Source organism: Nipponia nippon, unplaced genomic scaffold (assembly GCF_047370975.1).
Source record: "Nipponia nippon isolate SJK-2023a ecotype South Korea unplaced genomic scaffold, ASM4737097v1 scaffold_2, whole genome shotgun sequence".
Classification (NCBI taxonomy): domain Eukaryota; kingdom Metazoa; phylum Chordata; class Aves; order Pelecaniformes; family Threskiornithidae; genus Nipponia; species Nipponia nippon.
In genome coordinates this window covers 6,800,239-6,817,115 of record NW_028262336.1, presented here as the reverse complement: position 1 = coordinate 6,817,115, position 16,877 = coordinate 6,800,239, and the positions used below count along the sequence as shown (strand labels likewise).

Genomic DNA, 16,877 nt, shown 5'->3' with positions numbered 1-16,877 from the left:
GCCAAGCTGAATCAGAAGGCAGGGCTGGAAACTGCAAGGCATCAGGAGCAGCCCCACGAGAAGCTGAGCCATCCTGAGCCACCCGTGCGGTGAGGATGGGCTAAGAGCAGGGACTTCAGCAGCCACTGCAGTGCAAGTCATCCCCTGTAACGGCACACAGCCGACAGGAGCAAGCAGCTGCTCCAAATCTCTAGTTCTAACACAAAATTGGTGCTCCCATCGAGTCCTGGTATTTCTAAGGCAATAAAGCCTTTTTAAAACTTCCTTAAAAAGGGGTGGGTTTTTTGAAGAAAACATAAATCTAATGTTTATTGTCCTTCAAATCACTTCTGTTCTCTTTTATAATCTCTCAGGCCAGCTCAGGACCAAGGAAATACATCTGATAACAGAAAGAAGAGAGAAAAACAGCTTATCGCTTGGGGAAGGGTTACTTTTTTTGACTGGGAAATGTGAGCTCCTCATAACCGGAGTAAAAGAGTCCTTGCACTTCTCTTATCAATACCTTTCTTTTCAAAGTGGACTACGTGTAGTTAATACCATTAAGTATTCTAATAATGGATTCCAGGTAAAAGGCTTTCCGCTGAGCTTGGACCAATCCTGAGGGATTGGTAGCTATAAAAAGGAAAACCCTAGCAGAGAAGGGCAAACAAAAATAATACAGAAACATGAGCAAAGCAAGCAACTTTTCCACCAATTGCAAAGCCAGCTCCTTTTGAGCCACTGCGCTGTACAATGCGTTCAGACAGTGCACCGTAAGCAGAGAGGCGTATTCTGTGCTATTAGATGAACCCCAGATGATTACAAGTGAAAAAGCTGGCTTCCTGTACTGAGGTGGATGCTCTTGAGACGTGTCTTCGTTCCGTTCTGTAAGGCTCACTTCTGAGTCTTAAAAGAATAGTTAACTCAGGTTTTTAAAATCTTGTCTCCTATCAGCTTTTTACACTGCAGATGTACTTCTAGCACTGATGGGAGATAATTTCCCTTCCCTTTTTTTTTTTTTTAAATGTACCACGGTTTTGTTTTCAAAGTCCAGTAACAAACTTGTATTTGACCATACAGTGTGTCTTCAAGGCGTTCATCCTCATCTTGACCTGAAATCTCCAGCAGAGAGCTTATCCTTCTCTTAAGTATGCTAATTAAGATCTACCTTGAACTCCAGCAACTGAGTCTTCTTATGCTTTCTCCATTAGACGAAAGACGTCTTGCTATGAACTGTTTCTCATGGTCTCAAGCTTTGCAAGAGCCTGTTCAGCCCAGAACCAGAATCAAGAACACTTCATTTTAGGCAGCTTGTGAGAAGCTGTATCTCAGCTCACCTTCCTCACGGGCCTCATCATGATCTTGCAGCTGTTCCACGGTTTCCAAACTTGTCACAGGACCACAAGGCCCCTGTGGATACCTTGGCTTTTGAAGAGAAAAAGCTTCAGAGACAGCATACTCAGAGGCTTGCTCCACTCTCTTTAAGTTAAAGAAAGGAAAACATTGCTAAGGATTGCTGGATATTAATTTTTAAACTTCGTATATCCAGGTTTCTCCTCCAGAGAGAGCAAACATCAGCGGGAATGGAACACAAGACAGTATGGCTGTTGTAAGAAACAGATTTCTTTTGAAACACGTTTCTCCAACTGCTCTTGATTGACTGGAGAAATTGGACTTAGAAATGATTAAGTAATAAGCATTCATTTGGCAATTAGTGCTAATCACAGTGAGTGGAGAACACGTTGGGAGAATGCAAACAGCCGGCCCCTGGGGGCTGGATGGAGACTTGCCGCATTAGTCCCCAGCAACCACCAACTATGAAAGTTGGTATCAGCGTTTTGCCATAACCAGGCTGGCCACTGTGTAAATAGTCTGAGTGATTTTCTCTCCCACATTCATCTCTCTGAGGTGTAAACGGTCCTCATGCGTCGCTGTGTTTTCATGTGTACCCCAGGCAGCCCGCGTCTCTGCGGGGCTTCTTCCCTTTGCAGAGGGGCCTGGGAGGCTCCGTGCCCGCTCCTGCCTGCCGCAAGAAGCAGGCGGAGGGTGGGAGCACGGGAAAAACCAAGGAAGTAATACAAAGGGAGCTTCAACCTACAACTCATTTTCCTTGATCTCGGGTGGTTGTAGATGCAGGAGAAGGTGCTCTGGGGTAAATCCCTTCTATTACTTGCCCGTACGTACAACCTGCAGCACTGCTCAACAGCAAGCTTTGTGTGGGACTTGTGAGTTTTATGCACAACAACAGAGTACCTTACTCTGGAGTGAGTTACTGTGCAATGACTTCACCTTGATCCAGCGTTCCAAGTTATCCGAGTCAAACTTTGTCTGGAAATAAGATAAAAAAACTAAGTAATAGTGTTTCAACCCCCTGTCTCTTTTTTGGAACCAGAGTTTCAGCCTGCCACGTTCAGCGCCATTCACTCGAGCGCAGCACGGACTGCCAAATCAGAGGGCCGTGGCTGCAGCTCTCCCCCAGACCTGGGAAACTTCTTCTGGGCCTAACCCTGCCCTTCAGAGCAGCCGGGACCCGCCGGGCCGCCCCACGCACCCCCCTGCCCGCCGCCATTTCAACCGCTGGGGGCCTGGCGGCCGCGCGCGGCCCCTCACCCGCAAGGGCGCCCCCTGATTGGACAGCGCCCTTCCCAGGACGCCCCCTGATTGGACAGCACTCCGGCCAGGGCGCCCCCTAGCGCTCTCGGCGCTGCCGCCCGGCGGGCCCCGTTACCTTCGGTCTGGCCGCGGCGGTCGGGCGCCGCCAGCGGTAGAGGTGCGGCCTCCGCCCCGGGAAGGCCGCGGCCACGCCGGGCACCCCCGCGGGCCGCCCGCCCCTCTCGGCGGAGCCCCCAGCGCACCGTGCCGGGAGCGGCTTCGCCATGGCAACGCCGCTCCCCCTCCTGGGCGGCGGCCGGCGGAAGGGCGGTGTCTCGCCCGCCGGCGCACGCTGATGATGCCGCGTGCGGGGATTGGGGCGGGGACGGGAAGCGGCGGGGCCCGCGTCCCCCCTCAGCCTACGCCGGTAACGGCGCGGCGGCGCCGACGATGAAGGTGAAGCTGTGGGGAGCAGGCGGCGGGCGGCTGGGGACGCTGACGGGCCTGGGCCGGAGCGGGGCCGCCGCCCTGCCGCTGCCGGGCTGCCTGCTCTACACGCGGACCGGCTCGGCGCCCCACCTCACCCACGACACCCTGCAGGCCGTCGGCGGCGTCCCCGCCGTGGCCCAGCTCTCCCTGCCCGCCCTGTGAGTACCGCGGCCGGGGGCGGGGGGGCGGCCTGCGGGGTTCTCCCTTCCCCGGGTGCCAGGCAAAATGCCGAACTCGGTTGCCCCTTTGCTGCTTTCCCGTCGAAGGGAGGTGCAGTGGCTTAGTAGGAAGCAGGTAAAGGTAAGGGACCCAGAGGGCTGCCTCATTTTTGAGCGTGTTTTGGCCAAACCCTCTTCGCAGTCACCTTCCCAGCAGAATAACCAGCTTTAGAAGCAGCCAAAGCTCAAAACTGGTTAGGTAAGTGGCAGCTGAAAGGAAAGATTAACATCATAAAGCTCGTTAGAAGCTCTCCCCTCCCCGGCTCGTGTAGTTGTTGAGCGATGCGCCTTCGCAACGCTACCCAGAAAGCCCCAGTGCGACTTCACGCTCTCCAGCAAGTCAGTGGTCGCTGGTCGGTGCGGGTAAAAGCTCTGCCTTTTTGCCACAGAATGATGAGCGCCCCGGTTTGTAAGCTGTGATTCTTGAGCTCTGTGTCTCTGGCGTTTAGTTCCGTCTGTCCCCTGCTTTGCAGCCTGGTAGCTGGATGGCAACTGTAAGTCCCTAAAACCAGTCTGAATTTAGACAATGCATGAGTATGGAAACAGAAGCCTTAGTTATGAAACCACTGATCTTTCTTGACAGTTGTTTGCTTCGTTAACGTGTTTCTGTATCTGGATGCAGGGCAGAACTTCATGATGTCCTGGAAGAATATAAAGAAGGAGCTGCAAAATTTATAGGTAAAGTGTGTGTGTTTGCTTGTATGTCTGGAGAGATATTGCAGGTGGATCCCACTGGTGCATTTTTAGGCAGTACAGCAGGCAGAAAGATGTAGGCGTAGGCTTTCCACGTTTACGCATTTTCTCACTCAAAGCAGCACTAAGGAAGACTTGAAATAGTATGTTGTCACTAGTATGGCCAGAAGTCCTTCAAACAGGCTATAAAAATACGTAGTATTGCTTTATTTCTCTTTTTCCGCACCCAGCCTTCTCCTTGGGGGCTTCAGCACTGACTGGGATGGGCTTAGCCCAGAAGTTGCGACTAAAACTGAGAGGTGTTACTGTAGCCCCCAGTCACTGCTGCAAATGAATCTTGCCAGATGCAATTTCTGACTTCTTTTGACGAGGAGAATTAGAAATTCTCATGAAAATTGCCTTCCCCGTACAGCTGTTCAAATATATTTCCTGAGAGTATCTATCTGCTCAAGCTGGCTTTTTTGATTCTCATAAAATAGTTGGTTTCCTCTAAAGATTTCCAACAGGAAATCTTCATTCAGTATGAGGAATAAACAGGCAAAGCACCCCGCAACAAGTCAGTCTCATGTGGTGGACACTTCTGCCTCCAAGCTATTCCTGTTCTGAGAATATGTTAGGGGAAGGACCCACGTTGGATTTGTGGGAGCTTTGAGGAGCTAAAGAAGCAGGTGGAGAAGCTCATTTTTTCTGTGTTCTTTGTTCCTGTCAGTTTAGTAGTCAGACTGACTTGCTCCCTGTATTCTCCTTCCATATTTCCATGTTAAAGAGTCAGTTTTAGGAATAAACTCAATTTTACTTAAGGATAGTAAAATGCAAAGCAGGCAATGTTGCCGTAGCCCTCAGCTACTGCACCAAGCCTTTGTGATCTTATCAGTCGCTGTACGCCATTCCTGGAGCAGTTCCTGAATGAAACCTTTACCTTAACATCTTGGTGACAAGAATGAGTAAAGCAGCAGTTCCTGTGTTTGTGACTATCCTGGGTTTTATTTCTGGTTGTCCTAACAGATCAGTAAAGGCCTGACTGCATGTGTTATGCAGCCAGGATCACTGTTGTCAGGCTCAGGTGGCGAAGGACCCTGAATGCACAGTGAATGCAGGGTTAGCATCTTATGTGAATGTCTGTATTGTAGCTCGTATGTATATCTGTATGTTTTTGGTTTGTTTTTGTTTTTTTTTTTTTTTAAAAAACACATCAAAATTTTGGACATGCATTTCGGTACCTAAGCAGTTATGGCTTGGATTTCCAAAGGAAGTTTGCCCCTAATTTTCAGTAAACTTCCACTGCTTGGGGACAACTTATTCCTTCAAGAAAAAAAAAAGAAAATCTCTTTATCTGAAACTTCTTGGAGGCTTCACCAATTTCAGAGACTATCTGTGAAGAGAAACCTGTATGTCACTGAGGCATACTGTCTAGCTTTCTGACATACGAAACCTCCAATCTGGCAGTGATGGTGAGTTTCTCATTTGTGTAGCTGATCTGTTTTCTCACTATACGTTGTCCTTCCTTAAGAGTTTTAGGCTTGAGGTTGTTGCTCAGTTTAGGTTGTGTCAAGTGTATCAGCTGAGTGGTCAAGTGAGTCAGCTGTTGGGTCTGGCAAATTTTAGTAGCAGGAGAATTAATCAAGAAGAAACATAAATAAATCTCAAAGGAGCTATGTAGGCTGCAGAACCAAAGGGTATTATTTGATGGTTTGTCCTGATGCTGCACTCTCCTCTCTGCAGCTAGTAAAGCTGGGGAAAAAGTCTGCCGCCTTTGGCGCTGAGAGATCAAATAAACGATATTTTCTCTGTCAGAATGGGTGTACTTGTGTGGGGGAGAATACTCTGTTCCCTTTTGCAAATTTACAAACCACATCTTTGCATTGGCTTTGTTTTGGTTCATGAAACTCTACTCTGTGCCTGCCGCTCTGTTCCCAGGTATGCCAGATGCTGTGCTGTACTGCTCCCTTCATGACCCGGTCGCTCCCCGTCCATCTGGCTACAACACTAACAAGGTACAGTAACTGTAAAGACTTGAAAGGGTCCACTTAAAGCTCCCAAAAGAAAGCTGCCAGTCCTCCTCTCATCTGTGTGGGTGTGCTTATTATACAGCCACAAGATTTTTTTTTTTATGCTTTATAGAAAAATAAATCTTTGCACAGAGGAATGTCATTTACATGGTCATACCTCCAGCTAAATAAAGCTGGATGCTTTCTTACTTGACAGTGTGTTCGCTGAACAGTTAAGTGGAAATTCAGATAGAATGAGCAGCTCTGGACTCCAACGCTGTTGTGGTTAATGTGGTAGTAAAAGAAAACACGTGTGGTTTAGCTTATATGCTGTACAAGCTTACGGTGATGCCACTGATAAGCAATAAACCTGAACACCTATGCGTGTATTTACAGTCTGCTACAGGCCCACAAAGGGGAAGAACTTAGTATTTCTGCAGGAGAGTGGCTCAGCAATCCAGGAGTGCTTAGTGTTGCGGATGCTTTCCCGTTCCATCCCACAGGCACGCACGTTCTCCGTGCAATCCACGCGCTATCTGCTGCCAGCCACAGCTTTGGCCTGGAGGGGCCGCTCCTGGCACCTGCTCAGATGTGGTCGCCCCAAGGCCTCTTTGGGTACGGTCACACTTAGGGAAAGGTCACTGAATGACAGAGGATAACTGCTGCCATCCAGCTATTGGTCTGTGTTCTTTGCTGCTGGGAACAGGCCGAGTCCTGTCTCTTTGCAGGGGAGGAATTACCTGAAGCTTGTCTCACCCGTTGTGCAGTTATGAGGTGATAGCAATGATCTAAGCCTCGGTGTGGCAGCTTGGATTCCACTTTTAATTTTTTTTTTTAATTAAGCTGGTGAAGATTTTTTTGTCGCCAGGCCTTCTGCAGCTGGATCTGTGCTGACAAATACTTACGAAAGCTTCGTGAAAGCAATGAGACAGAAAGCTCTGGATTCTGGGACAGAAAGTGTGGCACGGGCTGGATTTAAATAATTGTGGGGTAACATGCCGTTCTCTAAGCTGCATGGCTATTTTATTTATTAAAACAGCTTTTTTTTCCTCTGGAGAGCAGAATGAAGGTAACTAGACTTGATTATGCTCTCTGCTCTTTGGCTCAAACAGTTCTGACTTTCCTCCACGTGCCTTCACCAGCTGTTCCTTGATGCTCTCGCGTAAGAGGCAGCAGGTCCTAACTGGCCAACGTGCTGCTGCAGAACAACATCATCATCATCATCATCATAATAACAGAATAACTGCTGCATTCTGCAGTTATTCTGCAGGTATTCATTTGGGATCTCCCTCCTTTGGAGTTGCCTTTTTTTTTTTTTAATGGGAAATTTACAACAATGTTATTACTCTGGAGACTTCTGTCTGTTTCTTTGTTACTCAAATTTAGTGAAATTGGCTGATGAGGCTAAAGCAGTCAGGAGGGATGGATGGACGGACGGACAACAGATATGTAGTCTATTTGCGCAATCATCCTTTTGTTTTTTGTAGAGACCAGACAAAAAAAAAGTTTCACTCATATTTTTTGCATCAGCTGCTCAAATTCAATTTATGAATTAGTATTCATGAGAACTGCACTGCTTAATCTGTCTGTCTGGCATAGGCTAGGAGAATGTGTTTAAACCCTCAAGCCCCCAGAAGTCCCCACAACACTTCAAGCTATAAGCTGTTTCTGATAGCTGAAAACTATTCCTCATTTAAAAAAGCACTAATGGAGCTGCAGATGAAAAGAACTAACTTCTGAAGGGCTCGAGCCCAATATTTAACCTACTTGAATACCCCTTTAAAATTTTGGAGCAGCAGTGTCAGAAGTCTAACAATAATACAACAAAAGCAACTGCCAAGCTGCACTCACAGGTTAATTACGGATTCTGCAGAATAGGATGAAGCTTGCTGGCCTGCATAGTTGTGGTGGCTGCGCTAACATTTGGTGAATCTGAAGGTTTAGCGCATTGAACTGTGACATCTGCTAGCCCAGAGGTGTTCGGGTAACATAACCTCTCTGTGCAGGTGCTTTTGTCTTGCTTTAAAATCTCTTGAGGGTAGCACGGAGTAACGATGGAAGATGGGAGCCCATGTGCGCACACAGAATGGAAAGTGTGTGAAGAGGCTGAGAAGACTGCGTGTGAAATCTTCATGAGTCCCCGCCATTTCTTACGTTGGCTAGGTTTGAAAGCTGTGTATTACTTTTGCACTTGGTATTTCAATCCCTTCTTAAGTGGCTGGACTTGGGACCTAAAATAGCATTGGATTCTAGGATTAAATTGCCTAACAACCTTTTGTATTCTTCACAGTGTGTCTGTGTGGTTTATATAGACACGTATATTTGCGTGGGTGGTATGAATTCACTGCTTGGAAGAGGAAATGCTTTCTTGGTTTTGCATTGTGTACAGAAAAGTAGTGAGCTGTATATCCCATTGCAGCCTTTGCTGCTTTTCCTGAGATGACAACATAAGTCTGATGGGAAATAAATATTTTCTTCTTTTTAATTTTTTTTTCCCCAATTCTGCCACTAATTTGTGTGATGATAGGCCAGGTGCTCCAAGAGAGTCCAGAGACTTCCAAACATGTGGAGAAGTCTCTGTGTTGAGTGTGATGGTTTCACCAAAGAGTATCCCAGAAATCCCAGTTCAGTCATTTATCTCCTTTCACTCATTGTGCCAAGTGCAGATGATGAACTGAGCCATGCTCCTGGAGAACTTACCTATGTTCCAGTGTCTGGTATTTCACCAGACCAATTCCTTCTCTTCTTTGACCCTTAAGATCTGTTAACCTTTGCAACTAATATTCATCCCTGTTCTTCCTTGACAGACAGTGTCCCTGTGGGGAAACTCGGGACGCATGGAAATGACAGCTTCCAAGTTCATGGACATACAGCGGGCCATCCAGCCAGACTGGTTCCAGTGCATCTCTGATGGAGACACCATTTCTGGGGAAGCTGGTAGAAAAAGGGCCAAGAAGTCTGTGGATAGGTCACTTTCCTTCCTGGATGTATGCCTTCAGCTGCTAGAAAAATCACCGGTAAGGTCCCCAAAATATTGGGGCAATACCACCACAGCTGCTTTTTGGTCTGTGCTGCATCCTGGGCCAGTCCCAGGATGTGATTTAGTAGGAAATAGTGTCGTGTATCAGAGAACGCCCAGGTGACAGTCCTGGATAAGGTATAATCAGTAGCACGGTGGGTTTTCCTTCTGCCACTCTCTTTTTTTAATAACTTGCCTCCTGCACCAGGATACCCGTCTCTACTAGTTGAGGAGTTTCAATTTTTTTTCCACTTTTGGACTGTCGTGCATTGCTTTCACTTACCTTCATGCTATATATGTGGGCAAAGTAGGATCTTCTCGTTCAGATTGAGAAAACCCATCTTTTTGCTCTGAAGTCCCCTCAGTTCCAAGTGAGGGAGGACTTGCTAGAATTTGCCAGTGCTATTCTTTTATTTCTTCCAGCCGCTTTGAAACTTCCCTCCCTTTTGGTGAAAGGTGACGTACTATCTGAGTCTGTGCTACAAAGGAAAATGGGTGACAGTAGCTGATATTGGTACCCCCGTAAGACAATTTATTGTGAGATCTGGTGGCTGACAGCCAGGATAATGGCACCTTGCTTTCTATTCTGCACTGACACATGTGGTGCTGAGGGGCCATCTATAAAAAGCCGTGTACAAAGATGATCTGTGGTTATTGCCTTCTATAGGGAGGTGGGAAGAATGGCACCAAAATTCTCAGTGAGTTAGTGTTAAGGTGAGGAGCAGAATCTTGTCTCTCCTAATCCCGTTTCTACCTTACACTTGGACTTCACAGTGTTGTGTGGGGAATAGTCCTACGTGGGATGAAACACTGTGGCTCTGGCAAGTTCCTGGGAATGCAGGGCTTAAGTAGCAGGCATCTGGAATCCGGGCTGTGAGATGTCTTGCGTGTCTTTGGCAGAGCACGCTCTAACACTTGCAGCTTTCTTCTGGGCCAGGAACTACAAGGAACTGTAATGTTTGGGGCAATTGAAGGTGGAGATATCTTGGAAGAGAGGCTCAGATCAGCCAGGGAGACTGCCAAGCGACCTGTGGGTGGCTTTCTGCTAGATGGCTTCCAGGGATGTGCCATGGCCAAGGAGACCAAGTTGAAACTGATAGCTTCTGTCACAGCAGAGCTGCCAGAGGATAAACCAAGGTAAGTTGTGTGGGCAACATCCCAAGAAGTCCATCTGTGCTATTATGAGGAGCGTCTACAGGCTGCTGTGCAATATCACTGTAGGAAATAATCACTGTATTGCACAGCTCTGTGTGTATGCCAGGCTGCGTAAATTCTGCCACTGTCAGGCTGCAATCTTCAACCTGTGTTTCAGTTTTTAGCTGCAGCTGGCACCAGGCTGTGCTCACGCTGTGGGTTTGAGTATTCCCCACATTTGGAGAACAATCAAGATTTTAGTTCAAGTTGTCTTTACTTTTTTTTAGGAAGAATTATAGGTAGGATATGTCTGGGCTGCTTGTGTTTGGCCCCTGAGGCCATGGTTTACTTGCAGTTCAGCTTGAACAACAACATTATTATCAACCTATTTTACAGGAACCTATTTTACAGGGACCTCTTCTTAGAAAAGCTGTCATGTTTCCAGTTTTCTCTGGTCTGAACTGGAGGAGAGCAGAGAAGGGCGCTGACAGAACCAGCCAGTGCTTACACAGTCTTACAGCAGCCAGCTCTGACCTGGTACCGGAGGCACTGAGCCTGTGGACTACCGGAGGTGGTGCAGCCTGGCCCAAAACAGTTGTATTCTCTGCGTGGACTGGCATAGTGTGGGGATCGTTGTGTATTCTGAGTTGTTAGTTATGCCCATCAGATCCATGCCAGAGACTGGACAGGAGTGGCAGCATTCTTGACTCTTATAAATGACTAACAGTAACTAAAGACTTCCGTAAAATGTGTGCTAATATTTGCTAGTGGTTCAGAAGTGGAGGGGTTTCTTTGAAAGCATTGGGTTGAGCTTGCTGGCTTTTGCATGGGTTGCTCTTACAAGACCAGCTGCAACAGAAGTAGTATGGGTGCTTTTTTCATCGGTTCCTGAAGAGAGTGACTCAGACCCTGTTGTCTTTCTGTAGCTGTGCTGCCCTCTGCTAGCTGAGCATTGCTCTGACCTAATGGTGTTCAAAAGGACATTAAATGCGAAAGCATATGTCTGGTGTTGCAGCTTGTTCGTGCTTAGCGGTGCCTGGGGTTTGAATTTTCCTGACAATTAGAAGGCTTGCTGTGTTGTTGCCATCCTGTCTGGTTGAGCTACTTAAAAAGATCCCCTGGGAGCATTAAAGTCCAATCTGCTCAGCTAACCTTAGTGGCTACCAGTGCATCTGCCTCATCTATCAAATAGTTTGCTTGTCTGGTTAAGACAAGTGTTTCTGCCCTCTTCGTAGGAAGAAAGCTGGTTAGCCCTAGGGGATCTTGTAAGTTCCTCAAGTGAATTTCAGACAGTCCTGCTTTCCTGAATCACCCTTGCCATTCCGGCTGGAGGAGTTGTTCTGCAGCTGTGTTCTACCCCAATGTGAAAGTCCCTAGAAGACAAACACTTTCTGTGCTTCACCCAAGAAGTGACCGCTTCTTGTGTGATGGTGAAACGATCTTTTGAATGTACTCTTTAGGGTCCTTTCATGTACCTAAAGGTGCTGAAGTCGCTTGGTAAAACTTATTTTCCTTTTCAATAGCATCAGAACCCTTGCAAGAACAAACGTTTGTCTTTACCTGTGCAAAGATAAGTTTTAGAAAGGGTTTTGAGCAGAGCTACTGTTTTAACTATTGAGCATCATTTTCTCCCTGCTGTGAGAGCCTGAAACATAAGACAGTCATGCTGTAAACTTCTCCCATCCTTATTCTGTGCTCATCAATTTAATTGGAGTACTTAGAAAAGCAACTAAAAATGGCACCTTGTGACTTCATTTATCAGCCCCTGTGTATTTTCCTAATTATCTGTTTAGATCATTGCCCTACATTAGCTTTGACTGCTGTCAGCCCAGCCCTGCACCTGCAGGAGAGCAGGCACCGCTCTATTCTCTTCTGCTTCACCCACCCTTAGGGAAGCTGCCAGCTAAATTTGGCTAACAGCAGCATCTCTGTTGATGGCAATCCAGCTGGGCTCTGCCTGGCTCTTAATGCCATGTCCCAGGAGATGTTACAGCCCAGGTTTTTGGGTGAATCATTTGAGCAGGTAGAGTGTAAAGAGGAGGGAAGAATAAAGCAAGGAACTTTTCTCTTTCCAGTGAAATTCCTCATTAGTGCATTTTCCTCCAGGCAGTTCTCCAAGTGCTGTATGATGTGTCTGTCACCTGAAGGACTTGTATCTTTGACCAGCCATCTACTGCTGACTCTGCTGCTCTCGATCAAATCTTTTTAGACTGTCTCCTAAACAGTTACTGAGCAAAGGGGTCCATGTGTCTGGAAGCGGGTAGTTCCCTGGGGCACAAACACAACTAAGGAAAACAACTGTTCTATCACATAGATGTTAGGTGAATTTTGAATCTGAATGTATTTATGTGTGTGAAAGAAACCAAATGACTTCAAACAGCCTGAACAGAATGAGGTTTTTTCTGCAGTAAATGGGGGATTATTGCTGTCTTCCAAATGGCAGATAAAGAAAAGCTTGCCGTGCCCTGGGCGGGTTGGAGGTGGGGAAATGGAAGCACACAGGATTCTGAGTGATGACTGTTGTACCCACTTGCCTGCTGGTTAGCAGTTGCAGGGATAAGCTACACGTGCTGCCCAAGTGTCTTTTCCGTCAAATACCTGCTTGCTTCTACTCAGAATATTCTAGATTTGTCATCTTATGCATCTCTTACAGAATCATTCATGGTGTCGGCAAACCAGATGAGGTGCTTGAGTGCATTGAAAGGGGAGTGGACATTTTTGAGAGCTTCTTTCCCTTCCAAGTGACAGAGCGAGGCTGTGCGTTGGTTTTCAGTTATGACTGCTATCCAGATCCTGAAGCAGCAGGTAGGCTTCTTGATGGCCATTATAATTTTTACTGTATCAGTCAGTATTGTGGCAAGCATAAGTCATGCTTTGGACAAATCTATATTTGAGTTTTTCGTTCCTGAAGTAAGTGTGGTAACCACTGGAAAAACACTGTCAAGTGATGCTTTTGAAGGTGGGGTATTTTGGTGTGAAACCTGTTGAGGCAAACTTGAGGCCTCAACCTAGGATCTGACTGATGAGCCAAAGTATGCTCAAGTATTTCTTAAATGTTTACTGAATAGAGGAGGTTTTCTTCGACACCACTGGCAAATTTTCTGTTACTGTTAGCAGTGAAGGCTGGACCTATTAAGTGGAGATCTAAGATACTTGATCTCTAAATTAACTGAATATATGTCTGTTTTAATAATATATTTTTGAAGTCCCTGCTTCTTTCTAGCTGACAAAAGATCCAGTTTCTTTGGGCAGGTTTCTTCTCTGCCCTTGCATTCATCGGTTCATATCAAAACAAAAAGGAGATGTTCATAACTCATTGCCTCGTTAAGCTGTGAGATGGGAGCATGTGTATCACTCATTAAAGCATCTATCAAATGTGTTTCAAGCAGCCGTTCTGTTTTGGCCTATTAAATGTTTTTAATACAGAAAAACACTTTACATTTTTCCTTCTGGGTAGAACATAGCAGCTTTTCATGCCTGGGTAATTCAAAACCAGCTGAATAGAACAGAACATCTTGTTTCTTTGTGCTTGCTGCTATTTTTTTAACCCTTCTCTGTGTTGTTCTTTACCTTGTCTCACCTTATTCTTAAATCATAAGATCCTGGGTAAGGACAATCTCTGTGTCTGTTTAACACTCAGTAGACATGGATTGTGCAAACAGTAATATTGATGTTTCCAGATACATCTCCTGCTTAAGAACAAACCTAAAAATGCAAACCTACAAAATGATGGGGTGATTTTTCATTTTTAAGATAGACTGCTGAAAAGGCAGGTGTGGAATCTACATCTTCTGCATTAGTGCTACCAGCCTCTTTTAATTCCAATTGGTTTGGTTTTGTTTTTTTTTTAAAAAAAGGCATCTAAATCTCTGAGCCTGATGGCAGCATGGAAAGTAGAATGATTGAATGCAGATGAGTTGCCTGTCTACTCTAACAAAATCTCAATAAAATCAATTTGTTCAGGTGATTGCATTCTGTTCAGCATGCAGTTCAGACTGGAAATATTTTTGACATTTTATTAAGAATTCAGCTCAGTAGAGCAGCAAAAAGTTACACTGTTGTTTCAGCTCTAACTCTTCATTAGGTTTAGTAGATTAGTTTTCACTTGTCTCATGCTGTTTTAATCATCTAAAATTGTATGTGTGTTAACTAACCTATGACAATTAAAGAAAAACAGTTGTTGCTATAGGAAAGAGGTGGAAATTTGTGGCAGGAGTTTTCATCTGGCAAGGGAGTAGCAGAAATACTTACTGTAAGGTTGCTACCCTTCCTCTGCCCTTGCTCTCTGTTCATAAAAGGCTATTGTCTCTTTATTTAAAACAGCTTTAAACCAAAATGGGGCCCAGGACCTGGAGAAGAATGGTGCTGAAGATCAGGATGAAATCTGCAAAGCTGACCCAGAAATGACACCATTTGAGATATTTCTGAAGGACAAAAGGTATGTGAGTTTGTGAGGAGGGTCCCTGCAGCTGCATCGCTAACTATGATGCTTTTGTCCTCTGTACTTGATTGCACGTGGTCGGTGGCTGGATGGGAGGCTTCATAAAATGTGAAGGTGTTGAAGACAGTACTGCTGGACATGGAATGGAGAGTGTTGGACAAGTGTTCTAGCTTGTTATCAGGCAACAGTGTGTGGCTGAAAGCGCTGTCTTTTGCCTGACCTGAAGCCAGGGATTTTCTGATCATTTATCCAGCAGACATACTGTGGTCATAACTATCTTCTAGCTGAAAGACAGTAGGTTCACAAAGGTTGTCTGGGGATCGTTTTGGTCTTCCGCATCTAACTTGGGTCATCTTGCGATGCTAGATTTTATTTAAACTATGGAGAGCTTCCACCTTCTGACTCAGTTTGGGCAGCTGCAGAGCAATTCTGCAATTTCTGGATACTTTGCAAAAACTTGGGCCAGTGTTACCACCTCTCCATCCTTCTCGTTTCCACAGCTACCGCCAGGCTGTCTGAGTAGACAACTGTGTTGCTTTGCTTGATCCTCTCTCCACTTTGGGAGAATGTTGCATCTCACAGCAGAGGGGAATGCTGTTTTGTGAATAGTGGAATCAGTAAATCCTTGTTTCTGATAGCTTCCTCCTTCATAGACTGGGTGATAGGTAACGAGGAGTGTTTTGCACTGCCGCTTTTCTGTCAGGGAAGGCACAGATAAGGCCTCTCTCTGCTGTTAGCTGTGATGTACTCCAAGTTATCCTCTGACTTAGATGTGTGGCCTTGTGGCTCTGTGGTGAGTTCTGGCATGATATTTGAAGTGCTTCGTGCCAGCGGTGCTGGTCTTAGATGTCAACACATCTTAGAGCAGCTGGATTCAGGCCCTCAGGGCTTCAAGGCTCAGCTCGCTGCAAAAAGCCATGTAGCAACTGAATACTCCTTATTGCTTGAATGGGTCTTCTTACCTTTGATGTTATCCAACGTTGCTTCCTCCTCAGATACCAAGATGATTTTGGTCCTTTGCTGGAAGGATGCAGCTGTTACTGTTGTCAGAGGCATACTCGCGCCTACGTCCATCACCTCCTCGTGACCAATGAGCTGTTGGCCGGCGTCCTGCTCATGATGCACAACTTCCAGCACTACTTCAGTTTCTTCAGTGCCATACGGGGTGCCTTAAGAGACGATAAACTGGATCAGCTGAAAAAGCTTGTCTTCAGGCAGGCGCTTCAAGGCTCAGCAAATGCGAAGCCAGGCCAGTGAGTTCAGAGTGGATAGAGGAGGTTGCAGGCTACGTCCTTATCCAGTGGGACGGTGTAAGGTGGACTGCCAGCGGGGTCACCTGGACCTGTTAGTAGTAAAATGCCTTCCTTCCTGGAGGGAATTGAAGGAGACATTTGAAGATCTTGCTTCCTGGTGGGGAAGGAAGATCTTACTCGAACGTCTCTTTTGGTTAATTGGCTTGGGGCATTCTTGGGGTATGGATCACAAGACCAGTATGGATAGCTTTGTTTTCAGTTACTCACTGTTGGTTTTCCATGTGGAAGGACAGAATTATTGCACTTGTGATTGAACAAGAAGTAGGGCATATATTTAAAACTAATCCAGCTGCTGACAGGAGGCTCAGCGGCTGTTTGGGACTCTCATTCCATACCCAATCCATATTACAGGTAATTATTTTTCTAGAAAATCCCAGTGGTGTGGTTGTCCAATCATGCAGCTCCTTGATGAGAGATCCCGCCTCAGTTTAACAGTGTTCCTTGTGGCCACTACCAGCATCTGTGTCCCTGAAAAGAACTGACTGGATGTGCTGCTGTGTTCAGTGGCACAAGGGACTGTATGTATGTGTACTCCTCTCTGGGGCCGCCTGCGGTGCAGAATGTTCTCTGGGCCAGGAGGAGGCCCTCCACGTCGGCCTGGCCTTGAAAACCCCTGCCTCAGGAGTCCTACTCTGTGACGTTAGAGCCAGAAAGAAGAGAAAGTGTTTAATCCGTGTCCTGCTCTAGAGGGGTTTTTTGACTCTGTACCCTTTCACCTGTATGGACTAAGATTTCACTCCCGCACTAGCATGTGGATGATAACGAACGTACCATTCTTTCCAGCTGTCCTAGCACTGGTCCAACAGCACGCTACGCAAATGTCGCTGTGAGATGGAGCGGTGTATTGCAGGAAAAGGCGTTCCGAAAAGATTCTTGTGGCTCCTTGTTTTAAAATATGACTTAGTTATGTCACATTCCTCTGATTCATTTTTTTTTAATGCGTCTTACTTTGGAATCCTGGATTTACTCATTTTATGTTACAAAGGAACAATAAAAAAATTTATTATTCAT

General features: G+C 46.1%; 2 protein-coding genes across 6 annotated transcripts in view; one reads left to right on the top strand and one right to left on the bottom strand.

Moving 5' to 3' along the window:
- The window catches only part of CCDC191 (coiled-coil domain containing 191), a 21,380-nt gene extending 18,370 nt beyond the window's left edge, over nucleotides 1-3,010 (bottom strand). For 2 of the 5 annotated variants that reach the window (XR_015704661.1, XM_087757103.1), the window contains exons 1-3: nucleotides 2,708-3,010; nucleotides 2,269-2,307; nucleotides 1,317-1,458 (exon numbers count right to left, since the gene is read on the bottom strand). Coding sequence is in view for 2 of the 5 variants with exons in the window: in XM_087757103.1 (XP_087613229.1) it covers nucleotides 1,317-1,458; nucleotides 2,269-2,307; nucleotides 2,708-2,857 (331 nt within the window). In the remaining 3 variants the exon portion in view is untranslated. Of the gene's footprint in view, nucleotides 1-1,316; nucleotides 1,459-2,232; nucleotides 2,308-2,707 lie in introns of all 5 variants that reach the window. The other 3 variants (XM_087757104.1, XM_087757106.1, XM_087757105.1) reach the window with 3 other exon arrangements.
- Nucleotides 2,895-16,877, top strand: QTRT2 (queuine tRNA-ribosyltransferase accessory subunit 2). Its single transcript, XM_009466743.2, has 8 exons — nucleotides 2,895-3,218; nucleotides 3,901-3,956; nucleotides 5,889-5,965; nucleotides 8,767-8,976; nucleotides 9,916-10,115; nucleotides 12,766-12,917; nucleotides 14,436-14,550; nucleotides 15,549-16,877. The coding sequence occupies exons 1-8, from the start codon at nucleotides 3,022-3,024 to the stop codon at nucleotides 15,808-15,810; spliced, it is 1,269 nt and encodes a 422-aa protein (XP_009465018.2). The 5' UTR covers nucleotides 2,895-3,021; the 3' UTR covers nucleotides 15,811-16,877.

Excerpts from the sequence above, each read along its gene's own strand:
- QTRT2 (XM_009466743.2), top strand. The coding sequence starts at position 3,022 with ATGAAGGTGAAGCTGTGGGGAGCAGGCGGCGGGCGGCTGGGGACGCTG. Across the intron at positions 10,116-12,765 it reads CTGCCAGAGGATAAACCAAG|AATCATTCATGGTGTCGGCA; the intron begins GTAAGTTGTGTG and ends CATCTCTTACAG. Across the intron at positions 12,918-14,435 it reads TCCAGATCCTGAAGCAGCAG|CTTTAAACCAAAATGGGGCC; the intron begins GTAGGCTTCTTG and ends TATTTAAAACAG.